The sequence below is a fragment of the Euprymna scolopes genome, chromosome 8 (genome assembly GCF_053919585.1).
Source record: "Euprymna scolopes isolate OS-2025 chromosome 8, ASM5391958v1, whole genome shotgun sequence".
Classification (NCBI taxonomy): domain Eukaryota; kingdom Metazoa; phylum Mollusca; class Cephalopoda; order Sepiida; family Sepiolidae; genus Euprymna; species Euprymna scolopes.
Window position 1 is genome coordinate 101,456,869 of NC_136489.1, and position 17,455 is coordinate 101,474,323.

Genomic DNA, 17,455 nt, shown 5'->3' on the forward strand with positions numbered 1-17,455 from the left:
TCATTTTTTTTATGATGCCACATAAACAGATGTTATAGAACGAAAAGTAATTTAGAAAAATAAAATTTCAAATCAAGCCCTCCTCAACATTCTTTTCCCAGTAAAAATGTCAAGTTCCTCAATTATTTTACTCTAAACAGAAAACAAGGGAAAGGTCGTTTCTAAATAAGCTCCCTGTTTTGACAGGCATCAAATCTTTGAGTCAATAACAAAAACGACAACTGACAATGTCTGTGTCTGCTGTAATTCTCCCAAACCTCCCAACAGTTGGGCTGAGTGGGAATGGGAAGATCTGCTGTCCGGGAGGTGGGAGGGATATGAGACTCTTAAGAGATCTCTTTTGTCAAATATGGACTGTTTTTCATGATGTCAGTCAAGCTATAATATATAGCCCTTAACACGGGGGTGGGGTGGGGGGGAGGTGCTCAATCATCTTTATTCATTCAACAGATTTTGTGGAGTTTGTTTTGTTTTTTTTTAGTTTTCAAATGAACAACTATTTATATTCGCTATTATTCGCATGTTGGATATTTTCGTCTCGGCCGATGCAACCCCGACCTTATTTAGATCATATTTGGATTATTCATCGAGTGTTATTCACACAACGTTTCGGCCGATGTAACCTCCGAACTTCTTCAAGTTGTCTTGTCCAACTTACAGATCTTTCTGTCGAACTCAGGAATCTGCACAGAATTTTGAATGAAACACTTTACTTAATCTACGAGGGTAGCATGCTCTCGTTCTGCCAGTCATGACTGGGTAGATGTCTTAAGTAATTCACAATTGTATTCTTCGTATCGCCCACAGTGAGGATTGAACCTTTGGAAGTACAAGGTAAAAATTCATTTGTAAGTGACACTCTTCTTAATGTAGATAATATGAAGAAAACAATTATGAATTGTTTAAGACTTCTACCCAGCCATGGCTGATGGAACAAAACAAAGCATACTAAACCCGTAGATTAAATAAAGGGTTCCATTCAAAATTCCGTGCAGATTCTCTAGTTCAATAAGATGCATCCAAAGAAGGTCGGAGGTTCCATCAGCCAAAACATTGTGCGAAAAACACCCAAGATGAGAACAGCAGTCCAAATAATACACATTATCGATCCTCATCTAAAAAATTTAGAAAATTTACATCCATCTTTTCAAATTTGAGAATCTTTATGTTAAACACAGGAATCTAAACAGAATTTATTTAATCTACAGGGGTATATTGTTTTCATTCAGTCAGCCATGAAGGGTAGAAATGTTATTTAATTATGTTATTCTTTTTTATTATCGCCTATAGGAAAGATTGAACCTTCAACCACCAAAAGACTGTCAATTAGAATTGATTGCTAATCAAACATTTATCCATTGCCCCACATTATGAAAATACCAAGTAATTTGATTTATCAATCCTTATCTAAAAAAAATTTCTAAAACAATTATTTTACACATTTCAAACTGTTGTATTCATCCTGGCCTTCTTCAGCTGCCTTTTGTGTCACCATTAAAACAAAAATCAGTCGAAGAGAGTACAACTAATCAAAAGTTGGTGAACATGACAAAAGGATGAGGATAAACAGCTTGAAACATTGGAGATCACATCGAAAAAACATCTCCCTCTTTATGAAGTTAGGTATGATTATATGTTCATCTAATATATAAAGAGCAAAATAGGCACACGCGTTTGTGTATGTCCACGAAAGGCATCAGGTTTCTCACATTAGATTCCGCAAGAAGTTTTTGCATACTTCCCAGATTGTAATATCTCGCATTCGCAAACGGACATTGTGTCTCTTTTTTTTTTCTTTTTGATCGAGTTAAACAAAATTCCCACTGTGCCGTCATCTCTAGTGTTTGTTTATCTTTTTCGTATAAATAAAGTGAATATTGGAATGCAACCGCCTGGCCTTCGGGCCGGGTAGTATCTGTTCTGTAATAGGTCCTTGGTCAATGTAGGGGAAACCCTTCATACTGAGACAATTTTGGGGGGGCTGGTTTTTCCCCCACATTAAAAACGACCTCGTGTCTAATTTGCTTTCGTGAGAGGTTTAAAAGTGCCATTTCTCCAAGTCATCTTTTGATTTTGATTGACTACGTTAAATTTGAACTCTTTGGACTTCCGGTCGCGTCATGGAGTAGTGGTAAGACGTCAGATTTTTTTTTCGCTTTTTTTCTGACTTTGCGTCACAAGTTCGAGCTTGCCTGCCCACTACAACTTTTTTTTTTTTTTTTTTTTTACACCACCAAACACCCGTGCAATGCCGGGTACTCAGGTTAGTATATTTATATGTACAGGATTCACTCCTAATTAACCGATCGTTGAAAATTTTGGAGCACAGCTATTGGGTGTAAGAATGAGTAATGTGAGCTATGTTTAGTTTTAGGCAAAGGAGATAAGAAAAAAAAAATTTTTTTTTAAAAAAAGGGATGAAAGCCCTTTATGAAATTTCAAATATCTCGGATTTTTATGAAAATTTTGACAATAGATTCGGTTAGAGATCCGAGAGTCCTCTAACCTTCCAGAGTTGTGGAGGCACTGCATTATTGCATCCAGTGTGTCCTGGGCAAAAGCATCTTGGTGGCGCTCACCCCTCTCCAGGCTTTAGAGCACGTATAGCACCTTGTATTACCAAATGGTCATCAATTTTTGCACTGACCAGTCACAACATCATTTAATTTCAGTAGTCTAACAGGAACCGGTATTTCAACGTGACTATGACAATAGATATTAGATCTCAATAAACATTCTCCAATTTTCAGTTTCTTTGAAGTATTTTGAATACTTCAAAGAAATTGAAAAGTGGAGAATGTTTATCAACTGTGGATTTGGAAAAATGGAGAATGTTTATAACTATGGATCAAATTTAATGCTAATCTGAAATATTTGAATTTTCACATGGAAATCTTAACCCATATTATGCCTCCTAAAAACCTTTTAAAAGGTTTTTAGGAGGCATAATATGGGTAAAGATTCGCATTTGAAAATTCAAATATTTCAGATTAGCATTAAATTTGATCCACTGTTATAATACACGAATAAAGCACGAGTGCCTGAATTTGAATTTCTTAAGTTCTCTTAAGCTTAAGCCTTAGAATCGATATCATGCAATGGATTTTGATAGAAATTGGAACATAGATACTAGACATAAGGTTTAGTATCATATCTCCATTTTCATCCTTGGAAGGAGATAGAAATGTAGTGCAAAACTGTTTTGCTTGGAAATTTATTTACTCGTCCTGGGACGGGTATTCTAGATTCAAGATAAAATTTAATTCTGTTGTTGTTGTTCCTTATGTTAAATTTATCGAAAAATATATGATCGCCATGTCAAACGGTTTATTAAAAAAATGTTTCTTCTCTCTGCCAATTTTAAATTAGGACTTTTATCTGATCGAGAAAAAGATTCAAATGTTTTTTTTTTCCTAAAAAAAAACAAAAAACATTTTTATAAAAGTAATCTAAGTGAAAAAAAAAAACAAAGGCTTTAAGTTGAAATACATTTGGTTTATAAATTATGCCCGCCCCCTCCCACTTCCTTTATAAGTTGTTGAAAAGGTTGGTAGGGAGGGGGGATCGGATTGCCTGGTCAAAACAATAGGCAACTTGTGACTGTTGTAGACACAAATCATCCACTCGCCCACCTCCCATCAATCAGATGGCACCAAGAGGGTGGGGAATAATCAGTGTTTTTGAGAGAGAGAGAGAGAGAGAGAGAGTGTGTGTGTGTGTGTGTGTGTGTGTACTAGGACATTGCAACAAGTCTGGTCAAACATTGTTAAAATGCATGAACTAAAAACGATCCCCCTCCCCCCCCCCCCAAAAAAAATGCCACAAGCTCAAAAAGCTGCTCTGTCATCTTTTCAAGGATTATTTACACTTTCCTAGACACCCCCCCTCCCTTCCCCATTCGAGAGAATGTCAGGGTGGTTATGGGGTAAGCCATCCACTAACTATGCGCCCTTCTCAAAATATCTGAGGACTAAATTGGAGGACACCAAGTAAGAAAGAACAGAGTTTGTTCTAATATCACCAAATAATAGTTGATCAGTGTTTATTTATATTTAGTTAAGTGTCATATGATATTAGAAGAAGGCTTATGTTAAACGAAATGGTAGAAAAGTACCATGATTGAATTTGTTGTAATGAGAGTTAAAGGTAAAATAATTACAAATACTTGATTAGAAGAGTAAGAAAAATTGTAATGTGATTAACAATTAAAAAAAAAAAAAAAAAAAAAAAAAAAAAAGAAAGAAAAATATGATAAAAATGATTTTAGGATTCCAGTTTGTTTTGGTTTTTTTTTTTTTTGGCGGGGGGGGGGGCTGATTTTAAAAAGACCTCTTTACGGGGGGGGGCAGTTTAGGTAATACTCAAATGTGAGAGAAATATTATATGATAAACACGAACAAAAGGAGTCCAAAAAGCATAAGTTCACAAAAGATAGAGTTCAAAATAGACTTCGTAGCCTCGTAGGAGATGTCCTTTTCTCTTCTTTGCAACCTTTATCTCACAGAAGAGATGTTGCGAGTTTGTCTCTGATGTATCGTTATTTTCATGGAAAGTGTTCGAATGAGCTTCAATCTATAGTCCCCCCTCGCCAAACTTTCACAAGAAACACTCGTCTAGCTGTAAACACTATCAATAATTCCCCCACTCTTTATCTGTGCCTAAACCTAAACGTAGATTCCATGAACAAAGCTTTTTTCTTAGAACTGCACGCCTGTGGAATTGTCTTCCGTTTTCCTGCTTTCCGGCTGACTACAATATGGTTGTCTTCAAGTCTAACGTAAATAAGTTCTTGATGAGCCGTTCCATATAAGTTATCAACTTTACCAAATTTTCATTACTAATGATTACTATAATGTCCAATTTCTACTGTACACTCTTTAACCCTTATCCTTGAGTGGCCTCTTGGCCTTGATAATGTGGTGATGCCTATGTAAAAAAAAAAAAAAAAAAAAAGATATTTTATATATGTTTAAAGCGGAAGTTTACATAGACGTTGGTTCATATTTTGAGAATCCTCGCAGAACAAGGGGGTTTCATTACTCGAGAACACCTGAGTTGTTAACTTAAGAGTTAATAATTATCTACAGGTCTGAAAAATCATAATCAAAACTTTCTCGCTCAATTACAAAACTTACATTTCATCAAAAGTTATTAATTAAAGTCAGTCTTCATTTCTTTTAGAAAAGCTCAGTAAGAAATGTTAGGAGTATTAAAATGAATGAGTTTATACATTTGTTTTCGATGAGCAGACGACAGTATGAAAGAGTTTTTGTGCTGTGTGTATATGTGTGTGCATTAGTGTCAGTATGTATGCTTATAACTGTGAGTTGAGAAATAGCTTCCCCAACGCCTGACAGAAGGGTGAGGGAAGCTGGCCTAAAGTAAATTTTGTAAATTTTAGCTCAAATTTTTTTTATTAAATAAAAAATCTGGCTTTTTATTCATTCGGGTGGATCAAAACAGCAAATTTGATAAATTCATAAAAATGCATCTGGCTTAAAATGTTTTTAATTCAAACGATTGTATTCTCCAAGCTTTATGTGCAGAAACTATGTTAATCATTTTCATAATTTGTTTGTTGCCAGTAAAAAAAAACAATATAGAAATGCATTTATTGTAGTTAGTTTTCCCTTAAAAAACTAATAAGCAGTATATTTTTTTTTCACAAAATTTCAAATACTTTTCTTGCATCCCAAGTGGAGAGTTGCATGGTAAGATGTTAGCATTTAAATTTCTGCATATCCATACAGTTGGGAGAAGCAGGGAGAGAATTTCAAAAGCAAGATCTTTACCTTGCTTCTACCACTTTATATCTACTATAGAACAGTGGAAACAAGGTAAAAAAAAAAAAAAAAAAAAAAAAAAAAAAAATCTTATAGTTGGAATTCCCTCCCTGCTTCCCCAACTGTATGGACATGCAGAAATTTAAATGTAATGTGAACAAATATCTTTCCACACAACTCTCCACTCAGGATGCCCCTTATAAATCTGGCCCTTTAGTCACAGTATTATGTTTCAATATTAATATGCCTTGTTTAAGGTAAATAAAAAAATAAATTATTACATAAGTACCATAAAAACATTGTTTAAGAAGCAGGTATAAATTAGTAAAACTAATTTTTTTTTTCTTTTTCAAAAAGGTCTCTGTTCCTAAGTTTGAGCTGCTGAAGAAATTCTACCCTGGTTATAGGCATCAAGGTGGGAAGTACAGCCACCAGCAGTTGATCAGGCAAATTGGCTGTAACAAATCTTGCCAAAAGAGCCTACTTCACGATACCAGTGCCGTTCGCTTGTCCCACACGCTGAACCAGATTGGCGGCATTCATTCACTTGGAAAAACCCTCATCCGTCTCTCAAAGTACGGTCAGGACAGTGTCAGTGGATCAAATCACATGCAATACATTTACCACCCGATTGCTTATGGACCTTTCCTGGCCGACAAGTATGGTTATCCAACAGTTTCCAAAATGCATGCTACGGAACCAATTCATACGATGAAGAAGTTTTTCGGAAAGCAAGGTATCTTGCAAATAATTACCTATGCAAAAGTTGATAATAAACCGATTGGCCATGTGGCATTGTGGGATTGTACCCATTTCCACCAATCAAAGAACTGGATAGCAGGTCACGAATTTATTACAGTGGAATTCTGGGAATCTCCAGGTAAGTTGCATTTAAGTGACAACACTCTTTTTCTTTCTTTACATTCACACACACAAACACCTCTATATATATAAAAGCGAAAATGTGTGTATGTATGTATGTTCGCTTTTTGTGTATGTCTGTAAAAGGCTTTTATCACTGGACTTTTCGGTCGGCTCATTCCTTCTTAAAACTTTTTATATCACCTCTAACTGATAATATTTATGAGTTACGAGCGGGGGTCGCCTGTCTATTTAATTTGCCTGACTTTCACGCGCTATTTTTTCCAGATTTTTAGAGCGTCCCGTGTATCTTTTGCTTTTCAGTATAAAACAAGCGAAAACTGGCTTGAAGCCACGTCACGTTTCAAGGTCAAACATCACGCGACTTAAGGTTCTCGCACCTGTTAATTTCATTTTATAAACGTTAAATTAAGACTTTTTCATTCCTCTTCTCTCGTGGCCGAGATTGCTAGGTCCCAGGGTTTTTTTCCATTTTGTTTCCATCTTCACGTCAAAGGTTCGGGGTTCAAGCCTACTTTCCTACTAAAACTTTTTTTTTTCTTTTACACCTCCAAACACCCGGCCGTTTTTTTTTAACAGGGTTGTTTTTGCCACAACACACACCAAAAAACACCCGGGCCACGCCGGGTACCCCCTGCTAGTATATATATAAAAGCAAAAATGTATGTTTGTTTGTCAGTCCATACATCAATTGTGAATGGTTGATCTCCTGAGCAAAACAATGACCTATTTGGAATCAGCAGGTTCTAATAGATGTTTTAAATGATAAGTTTTTCTGCTTTTTTTTTTTATTTTCTTATTTTGGAAGGGAAGAGCGGCTTATTCTGACTACTATTCTCATCTTGAACGTTATTTTTATGAATGGTCCAACCTAATCTTCAACATTCTTCAGATGCATTTTTTTTTCTCAACTCGAGAATCCTTGTCAAACCCAGGGATCTACATTGAATTCCAAATTGATTCCCTCCACCCCCCCATTTAACTCATACAGGTAGATTGTTCTCATGTCTGTCATAACTAGATAGAAATGTTACGTCATTTTTATTGAGTAATTGAAATCGCATATAGATTCCAAAGATTGTAAAGATGCACCTAAATTAAGTTCAGAGGTTATATTATCCAAAACATGAAATTAACAATCAAAAAGGAGCATAGTAATACAAACCATCTCAATTCAGTTTTATATTTATATATATAACTAGCTTGGTTGGCCGGCGTTGCCCGGGTTTGGAGGTGTGTGTTGAGTAAAAAAAAAAATAAATAAATGAATAAAAATAAAAAAGTAGTAGTAGATGAGCAGGCTCGAACGCATACCGCAAAGGAGGAAAAGAACGTAAAAATGTGACGTCCATCGCCAAACTGAAAGTGGCGAAGGTTTAAATTAAAGCTAGTCAATCAAAAAGAGGGGATGACTTTCGAAAATATCAGCAAAAAAAGCGACCGCTCCTTGTAGAAAAGTGCCCAGTTGAGGGTGAAGGAATTAATGTTTTTAGCCAATTTTTCAGTATTTGTCATCCGAAGGGTCGAGCTTCAAAACGATACCGATCTCGTGAAAAAGTTTTAGGCAAACATACAAGCATACATACATACATTTAAGCAGACAGGTGAGATTTATATAATAGATAACACATCTGAAGCAGACAATCAATAATCAGTAAATTTTGATGACAATAAAAGTATGGAAGGTTTTGTTGATCTTCATTTAATCCCAAATAATGTTGGGTCTCCCTACTAGTCTGTTGATGATAAGCCTAAAACTAACAAATAAATTCAAAAACATGTTGAAGTGCAAAATGTATTGTTAGTCTTCATTACATGATTTATAAATAACAGATGGCTCATTCTTATATGTATGTGCATACTCACATACATATACATTCACATACACACATATATACAAAGATATTGAATGCAAGATGCGATAAATGCTTACAGATGAGTTGCACCATCTGTCACTAGTATATTATTATTATATACATACATTATCACATATGTTATGTGCATATATTTTTTGAAGAATATATGAAATGGAATGGTGGTTGGTTGTTTTTGTTTTATGGCATATCAACCATTTTCAGGTTATTTAATACCAAATCCAGTGATTTTGAAGAAAGTTTTTAATAGAATATATTTTCTATTCAACCCATAGTTGGGACCCTAACAGGTATTACCACTAGGGGTCAGAGATATTTAGCACCAAGATAGAAAAATTTGCTTGGTTCATGTATTCTAATCATAACAAGAAACAAATGAAATTGTGCTTCCATTTATTTTTTCTCAAACGACACAAACTTTAATATGAATTTCCTTTAGTTTTCAATCACACCATATTCCTTTTTTAACTCATCTATTAAAATATGCGTTCTCTTTCTCTCCCCATTCCATATCTCTATTCATACACTTTATTATTTACTAGCAGGGTGCCTGGAGTTACCTGGTTGGAAAATATGCTTAAATATGATATTTTAATTAATGCAGATTTTGTATTTATTATTATATAGCCAATTCTCAATTGATTATTATATTGTACCTAATATATAGTAGTGATTTCAAAAGTGAAAGTAAAAAAAAAAAAATATGACTTGGTGCCATCAGTTAGAATCAAGATCAAAACATTTAATACTCCAGCCTTAGTCATTACCATTTGAGCTATCACCAGATGGATAAGAAATAGTTAAAAATGAACTAACTTTAATGTACAAATGTATATTTGCACATGCGTATAAGAACACATTAAGTTGACTTACGCCTGCCAAGTTCCAATTTTTTTTACTTCAATTTTGATCCCTTAGCAGCTATTTTTACTGGCTTATATATATAAAATATATATATAATAAGGATCCATAAAAAAATGTCATTATTTGATCCACCTCACACTGCTCTGTGACCTTTTAAAAAAATTGGAGACTGACATACAGACATAGTAAGTTTTATATATGCACAGATTATTATTGCTATTATTATAACTTATTATTACTCTTATCATTATTGTTACTATTATTATTACTAAAATTACTATCACTTATTATTATAATTATTATTATTAAAGTGTTAAAAAGTTTCTGTCACCAAACTTCTGATCTATCATTTGCAATGTTTGCTGTCAAGTGAAGTTTTCTGACTAACTGACAAATGTCTGCGCTGATGAGCCTTGTCATAACATGCTATGTCTAACTTGAAGTGTGGGTGTGTGGGAGAGGGGGGGGCATATAATTATAAATGAACTCCTAAAAAATCCCAAGGGCATTTGATGTAGGAAGAGTGGGGGAGGTCAATGACATGGATAAACTCTTTTGAAAATTTGGTCTTGAATATTTGTTATGGTAAAATGTATATATTTCAACAAAACGTCATTATTTGACAAAAATTAATAATTAAAATCGAATTTATTTGTAATGTTGTTTGCAGACGAGTCAAGACTTTGGAAATTTTAATAATCTTTTTGATTATGAAAAAAAAAAACATTAAACAAATTGAAAAGATCAATAAAGCACTCAATTGTAAGAGTTAAAATTCGAATTGTTTATTTAAAAACTATACATTACATATTTTAGAGACGTACTATGGTTTTATTGACATGTGTAGACCTAGAGAAGGTCTTTACAAATCTTCAGCAACTAACGAAATGGAGACAGTCCACCAAAGATTTAAAATGGATTGTAAAGGCCTTTTCTAAGCAGTAAAGATCTGTCTACATCAATGAAACCATGGTATATTGTTAAAATATGTAATGTATAGTTTTAAATAAGTTGTGTGTCTGTGTATGTATGTATGTATATATATATATATATATATAGACACACACACACACACAAGATACCAAATTCTATCATAAGAATCCGTTTGTCCATCAGAGCCACCACAACCACCAGTGTGTACCTCTTTTCCTCCATCCTTTAAATAAGTTAATTAGCCAAGATACCGTGAGAAACTCAAACAAGAAGCAAGGGTTATTATTGAATAAATAAAATATTTAACCCTTTTTTTTATATATTTTTTCCCAAGATGACAAAAGTAAATGATTGTACATTGCTTTATTTTTGTCAGTTGATAAAAAGAAACACTAGCCAACAATTGATGTCCTCAAGAGAGAGAGGATAGTTTCACTTCCATTAGATATTGGGTGAGGGTAGGGTTGGGTATAAATATCCCTCTACACAAATCATTGAGATCAGTCAAGAAAAGTACCATAATTACTCTTTCCATCAGTCAACATATAAAGGTGTGTGTGTGTGTGTGTGTGTGTGTGTGTGTGTGTGCGTGCTTATTTATTACATAAAATATGAACTAGTCTCTAAATATTTTGGTGACAATTTTTGTCCAAAATTTTAATATATACTAGCAGGCCATGAACCTGCCCTGTCATAAGATACACATAAATATATTTTAATTCATGCAGATTACATATTTGTTATTATAGAGACAATTCTCGGATTATTATATTGAGCCTAATATATAGGAATAAGATTAAAACTTAAAATGTAATATATATATATATATATATATATATATATATTACTATGACTTGAGTGCCATCAGTTAGAATCAAAACCAAAACATACACCACCCTAATTCCTCTGAGCCACACCCATATGCATATATGAATTCACCTGTCATCTCTTTTTTAAAAGATGGAATCGCTCAATAGTCAAAGACCAGATTCAAGCAGTGTTATAATTATATATAAGTAACAAATATTTAAATTAGTGGTGGGACGATGAATCGGAATCGTTAATCGTAAGAATCGTGTATTTTGGGAGGTATCGGAATCGGAATCGCATCGTTAAAAAATACCTTAATTTTCCGATTCCTTCATTACGATTCTTTTAGTCTGATGTTGAAAAAAAGAAAAAAATGTCCTGATATTTCTAACCGCAAGAGAGAAATGTAGCATGTTATAAAAAGAAACCAAAGAAATTCATTATTAACAGGGCAATGCTTAGTGCCCCTCCCTTACAAGATTCATTCATTCAGATCTATTGTAATGAAAACTACAAAAGAGTTAACTTGAAAAGAAGTATGCAGGGCTCTACATTGCGAGTAAAAATTTTAAAAAATACGCTTATCTTTTTGGCGACTGTTTTTTTTTTTTACTGAAATCTTCTAATACTGAATGAAAATGCTTTTTCAACTTATATTTTCTTAAAATAAATCGAGCAAAGTCAAATTATTTAAACAGTAAAAGGTTTAATAGAACAATATATTTTTTTTTCTTTTTTTCAAAGAAGGCTTTTGAAAGAAATATCTCTAAAATGAAATTGATCACGTTGTATTATTTCGCAAAATTTTGAAATTTGGACCAAATGAAAATTCGTTGAATTTCTTGAAATCTTTTTTTAACTCTTTGGTCCACGACTTAGCAAAATTACCAACTAGTCACCCAGAGCAGTTTTATTAGTAAGGGTCTTTTTTTTTTTTTTTTTTTTTTTTTTTGCCTAAATCACCATCTAGGTGTCACCAATTTTTTTAACCCTCCTTAACTTCAAAGAGTAAATACAATATATACAACTAAAAAAATAATTTTTAAAAATGCTGATTCTATTAATGAAAAATTCTTTTAACTAGAAATTAAAACTTAGGTAAAGATAGCTAACTGACATCAACAGGAGCACTGGTTAACTACTGAACCAGTGTGAACCACGTGGAAACGTGTGGGGGGGGGGGCGGAAAAAAGGAAATTAAATGATGATAATAAATTATGATAACCGTCTTTAAAAGGCACTAAACTCCTAAAATTTACTTCTTTAAAATTTTAGGCGGCATTCCCCGGCGATTTTAAAGAACTCTCTCTCAAAAAAAAAAAAAAATTTTTAAGTTTGGGAAAGATATATTTATTATAACCGAATTCCTGTATGAAGACTGGATCTACTTTATTGGACGTTAATTTGTGAGATAAGTAATTTTTCAATGTTTAATATGTTTTTAAAGTTTCAATCATCAATTAAATTTTTTTAATTGCGTTTTATTTTCAATTTATTTTAAAAAAAAAAACAGGGTTTATTTTTCAAGGTAACAAGCTTCGAAAGAAGTCTAATTAAAAAAAAAATCACTTAATTTTTAATTTCGACAACCCTGAGAATTTAATTATTAAAAAAATATTGAAATGTGACATTTTTTTTTATTTAACATTTCTATTAGTTCAATTAATTTTATTTCAATAATTCATTTCACTCAACAAACTTCACCATTTTTTGTTTTGTTTTGTTTTTCTTTTATCTTTTTCTGTAATTTTGGTAATTATTTTTGCTCAATTTTATCTAGTATTTCATTTGTTTTTATAGTGGTATCGTTTTTATATGTGTTCTTTTGATATATCCTATTTAAAAATTAGTTTGGCTAAACTTATTCTTTACGTAAGAACCAACGTGTAAAAGCAATGAAAAAGTAAGAAAAAACAATAGGTGTTAACTACACTTTGTGAATTATGCACGTTCATTTATAAATTATTAAATTAAATATTTATCTTTTTTTATATTTAATTAGTATATATTTTCTTTCTCTTCCGCAATATTTTTTTTATTTAATTCATTAAATCTGTTAATTATGAGGACCAAAATAATGAATCGTGTTAATTTATTCTCTAATTTTCTTGTTTTTGTTCTGTAATATAAATTCTATTTTATTTGTTTTTGCTCTGAAGGATTAATTCTGTTTTCTTTGTTTTTTTTTTCTGTATTCCAATTAAGTAAAATAAATTTTTTCTAAAATAAATTTTGCTAATTTTTCCGTTTAGTTTACTATATAATAATTTTATTTAAACCAAAACATGACTGTGTAGGCATAAAATATCTCTTCCAAAGTTAGAGAACATATTTGGGAACTACCCGATCATAAGTATAAAACTACCTGGTATATTTCAAAACAATAATTCCCTAGGAATCGGAATCGGAATCATACTTGGTATCGGAATCGTTAATCAATATTTTCCTGGAATCGGAATCGTATAAAAATTAGGAATCGTCCCAACACTAATTTAAATACTGTACTGTATTGTGTATGTACATATATAACCTCATATTTTCGTGTAGAGCATTGTTGTTGGGTGATGTCTCCTGCTGTTAATGCAAAACTTTTTATAAAAATTTAATGTTTATATGAATAGATATGTGAGCTATCATTTACTACGGCTTGTTGGCTGATGGTTGAATAATCCTTAGCTAGCAAGAAGTGGTAGTCTAGCCACACTGAAGAGTTGTGATACAACAAAACAGTCAGTGGATGAATAATATATATATGTGTATGCGTGTGTAGATTAAAGCTCTTCAAAAGTTAAAAAATATATAAAAATATGACAATGACAACAGCATAATCTCTCTGGAATTTTCCTATTCACTTCTTGTTTTTATACAAAAGTTTTATTTACAAATATTTTTTATTAACTTAACTTTTTCCTCTGTTGCTTTTTTCAGATTCTAAATGTCCCAAAATTGACAATGCCAAACTTGAAAGCTTTTATAGCGGCAATGATCCATCGGACATCGGTGAAGAAACAGCTAAGAATTTGCGGCACAAAGCCCACAACAAACACAAGGGTAGCAGACGATATCAGCACCTTCTCAAATTGGTGAAAATGAAAAACAAATCCAAGCATTTACAGCCAAAATCCCTTAGATGATTGACAGATCTGATTGGGATTGGGATCCATACAAAGTATCCATGACATACTTAATCCAACTCTGCTCTTGTCAAACTGGTGCTGACTTGCAGATTCCAGTCTTTGAGAGAGAGAGAGAGAGAGAATGTTGAGAAAAGTAAAAGAAAGCACTTGAATGATTGCATTTGAGTAATAGTTTTTAACTATTGCAAGAAGATTATTAAATTGGTGCCTAAATATGATGCAATAAAGAAAAAAATTAATTCTAAAGTTTAATTTAAAAAAAAAAGGAAATTTCAAAAATGATATCAAAATTGAAGGGGAAGGGGAACAAATCATTTTTTTAAAACTAATATAAACAAATAAATCATCTCTTGCCAATAAACAATTTCTGCATTTAAAAAAAAAAAAAAATGACTTTTTACCAAGCATCATATTTCAAACAATATTTATTTAATATTTTCAACAACAACAAAATAACATAAACAGAAGTTGTATCACAACAAAAATCTATAAAGTAAAAACTAAAAACAAAAAAAAAATAACTCTTTGGTTAAACAAGAGATATGAATGTTTGGTCAATTTAACTAAAGATAACTTTTTGCTTATACTGCAAACTAGTATGGTTATGCGGCATTGCCGAAGGGCATAGCCAACAAAACAGAAGACTGTTTAATATCTTTCTTTTAAAACATCTATTTCTCTCAATCCCCTCTTCCATCTTAACTGGAAAATAGTTAATCGTTAACAAATTACTATATAATAACATTTAAAAAAAAAAAAAGTCACTCTAAATATCAACCCTCCTAACAAGTAATTCTTTTTCTGTTGCCTCCACCCCCTGAAGAATGAACATTAAAAAATGCATTGATATTTTATCCAAGACAATGGTGGAAAAAATTATTCAGCTTTGTAGCTGTGTCTTGTGTAGTATTTTTGTTTTTTTTTTTTACTTTTCGGTGGACATACATACATGCACAAAGATTTTTCCTTTAGGTAATAAACTAGCTCTACTGACCCAGATCTGCCCAGAATTATTTATACTTTTATTTTTCTTTCAAATTTTTAAACTGTTTTTATTTTTTCAAATTTTTTGTTTTATTTTAAAAGAATTTTAAAAGTTAAACCTAATTATAGTATTATTTGATCATTTATTACAGTTGTACTGATTTATTGGATGTAAATAATTTCCAAAACTTTAAATCATTTAATAAATGAGCAATTGTTAAAAACTTAAATGCTTCTCAGTGAAGCCATTCTTTACAAAAAAAAAATGTTCTTTTTTATCCAGAATAAGTATTTGCAAAATAAAAATATTATCCAGAATAAGTATTTGCAAAATAAAATATATTCCCATCAATACCATAGTGAGAGGAAAAAAAAAGAGGCTAATTTGAATCAAGTATCAATATTATCAATTGGATTGTTACATGGGTCTGACTTTGAAAAATCTACAAAATAATTTTAAATGTTAGAAAAAATATTGTTATTCTAAAAAAAGAATTTTAATATTTTAAATATTTTTAGTTAAAAGACATACTTGCATGCTTAAAAGAATATATATTAAAAAAAATTTTTTTTAGTTTTTTAATAAATTATTTAATTGACAAACAAGGTTTACAATTCAACGACTCCAGACTGGTGAGAAAGGCTATGAAAAATAAAGTCTATTCAATTTTTTTCTGAATAAGATTGATAGACGAGGATTGTTGGAAGAGACATAAAAGGCCTACACAGAAATAGACATCTATTTGAAGAGTGTCACAAAACAAACCTCATCCACACAAAAGAAAACAAAGTGTACAAATAACAAAAACAACATGACAATTATGGCTGCAAAAAGGAAGTGGTTCTCACATGACCGATGTATCACATGACAGCAGCCATAAAATAAAGACGTTTATTCTTTATCTTTTTCTATCTTACTTCTTCCTGGCAAAAAAATTCAATAAAATTGTAAATATTCTTAAATTTGTTTCACTTGTTTTGTTTTTTGTTCAAATTATTTCCTTTTGAATTTCCAGATTCTTGCTTTTTTTTTTTTTTTTTTTTTTTTTTTAAGTACACTACTTTTGTCAGCAGATAACAAATGCTATTCATCTGATAAAAAAAAATTTGAAATAAATGTTTTTTTTTTGTTGTCCGTAACATTGAATGATTGGCTGAGAGTTCTTGGATGTAAAATAATTGAATTGGCAAGGCAACGAAAAAAAAAGACATGGGAAAAAGTAATAAGGATGGATTTTAACGAGGGATAGATTAAGACCTGGCCAGGTATAGATTAGTTTAAAAGCCAATTTTAAAAAGCCATCCAACACCTGCCACATTAAATTAATAATTATGATATGTGGATGGCACATCCATACTCTGGCTTCACCAGGAAGATATTCAAACATTACTGGACCATGTGAACTCTATCCATCTATCTGTACAGTTCACGATGGAGAAAGATCATGATAAACCATCCTTCCTAATAACTCTTATTGATCAAGGATTTAGGTCATCTGTATATCAAAAGCCAACTTTCACAGGACAATATCTAAATTTTAACTCCCACCATCCACATAATGTAAAGAAAGGAATCGTCTGTTGCCTACAACATTATAGTAATAGCAAAAAACAGCGAAATAACTATCCAAAAAGCATGACAAGAAATCTGAACCAAATAATGAAGGACAACACTTAAAAACTCAACACAGTTTGTATACTATATATAAGGAGAGAACTTGAATGCCTACTAGACACTATTCTCGTGTGTCTAACGTCTCTCTGTACAGGAGTTTGTCAGATCAACCTGGCATGAGGATACATTTCCCTAGAAGTAAACCCTGGGCAAATATTCAAAATTACATAGTATTCGCTGTCCTAATAAGATCTCCTCACTATGGCTAACTTACATTATTTTTTACACGGAATGGTGCACTTTCTCCAAGTAATCTTGCATCAAATAGGAGTGCTAAGCTGGATACTCCACCAGATTAGAAAAATTCTTGTCCTGGGATCCAGTAAGACCAAGAGACAAAAACAAAAGATATACTACAACATATGAAAATGGTTAATTGAGAATTATATTCCCAATTTCTTTTCTAAACCAGTGTTTGAAAAATAAAGAACATTAATGGAACATTCGAATATCTATCTATCTCATAGACTTCAAGTGTTAGCCCCAGGTAATGGGCTCCTTGATTTCTGAGAA

At 32.0% G+C, this 17,455-nt stretch overlaps 2 protein-coding genes across 2 annotated transcripts in view; one reads left to right on the forward strand and one right to left on the reverse strand.

Moving 5' to 3' along the window:
• The window catches only part of LOC145283672 (uncharacterized), a 28,393-nt gene extending 13,116 nt beyond the window's left edge, over positions 1–15,277 (forward strand). The window contains exons 2-3 of the mRNA XM_080132684.1: positions 6,141–6,663; positions 14,075–15,277. Of these exons, the coding sequence (XP_079988810.1) occupies positions 6,141–6,663; positions 14,075–14,280 (729 nt within the window). The 3' untranslated portion in view covers positions 14,281–15,277. The remainder of the gene's footprint in view (positions 1–6,140; positions 6,664–14,074) is intronic.
• Positions 1–17,455, reverse strand: part of LOC145283670 (anaphase-promoting complex subunit 4-like) — a 213,306-nt gene that overhangs the window by 71,774 nt on the left and 124,077 nt on the right. The gene's annotated exons all lie outside the window — the stretch shown is intronic.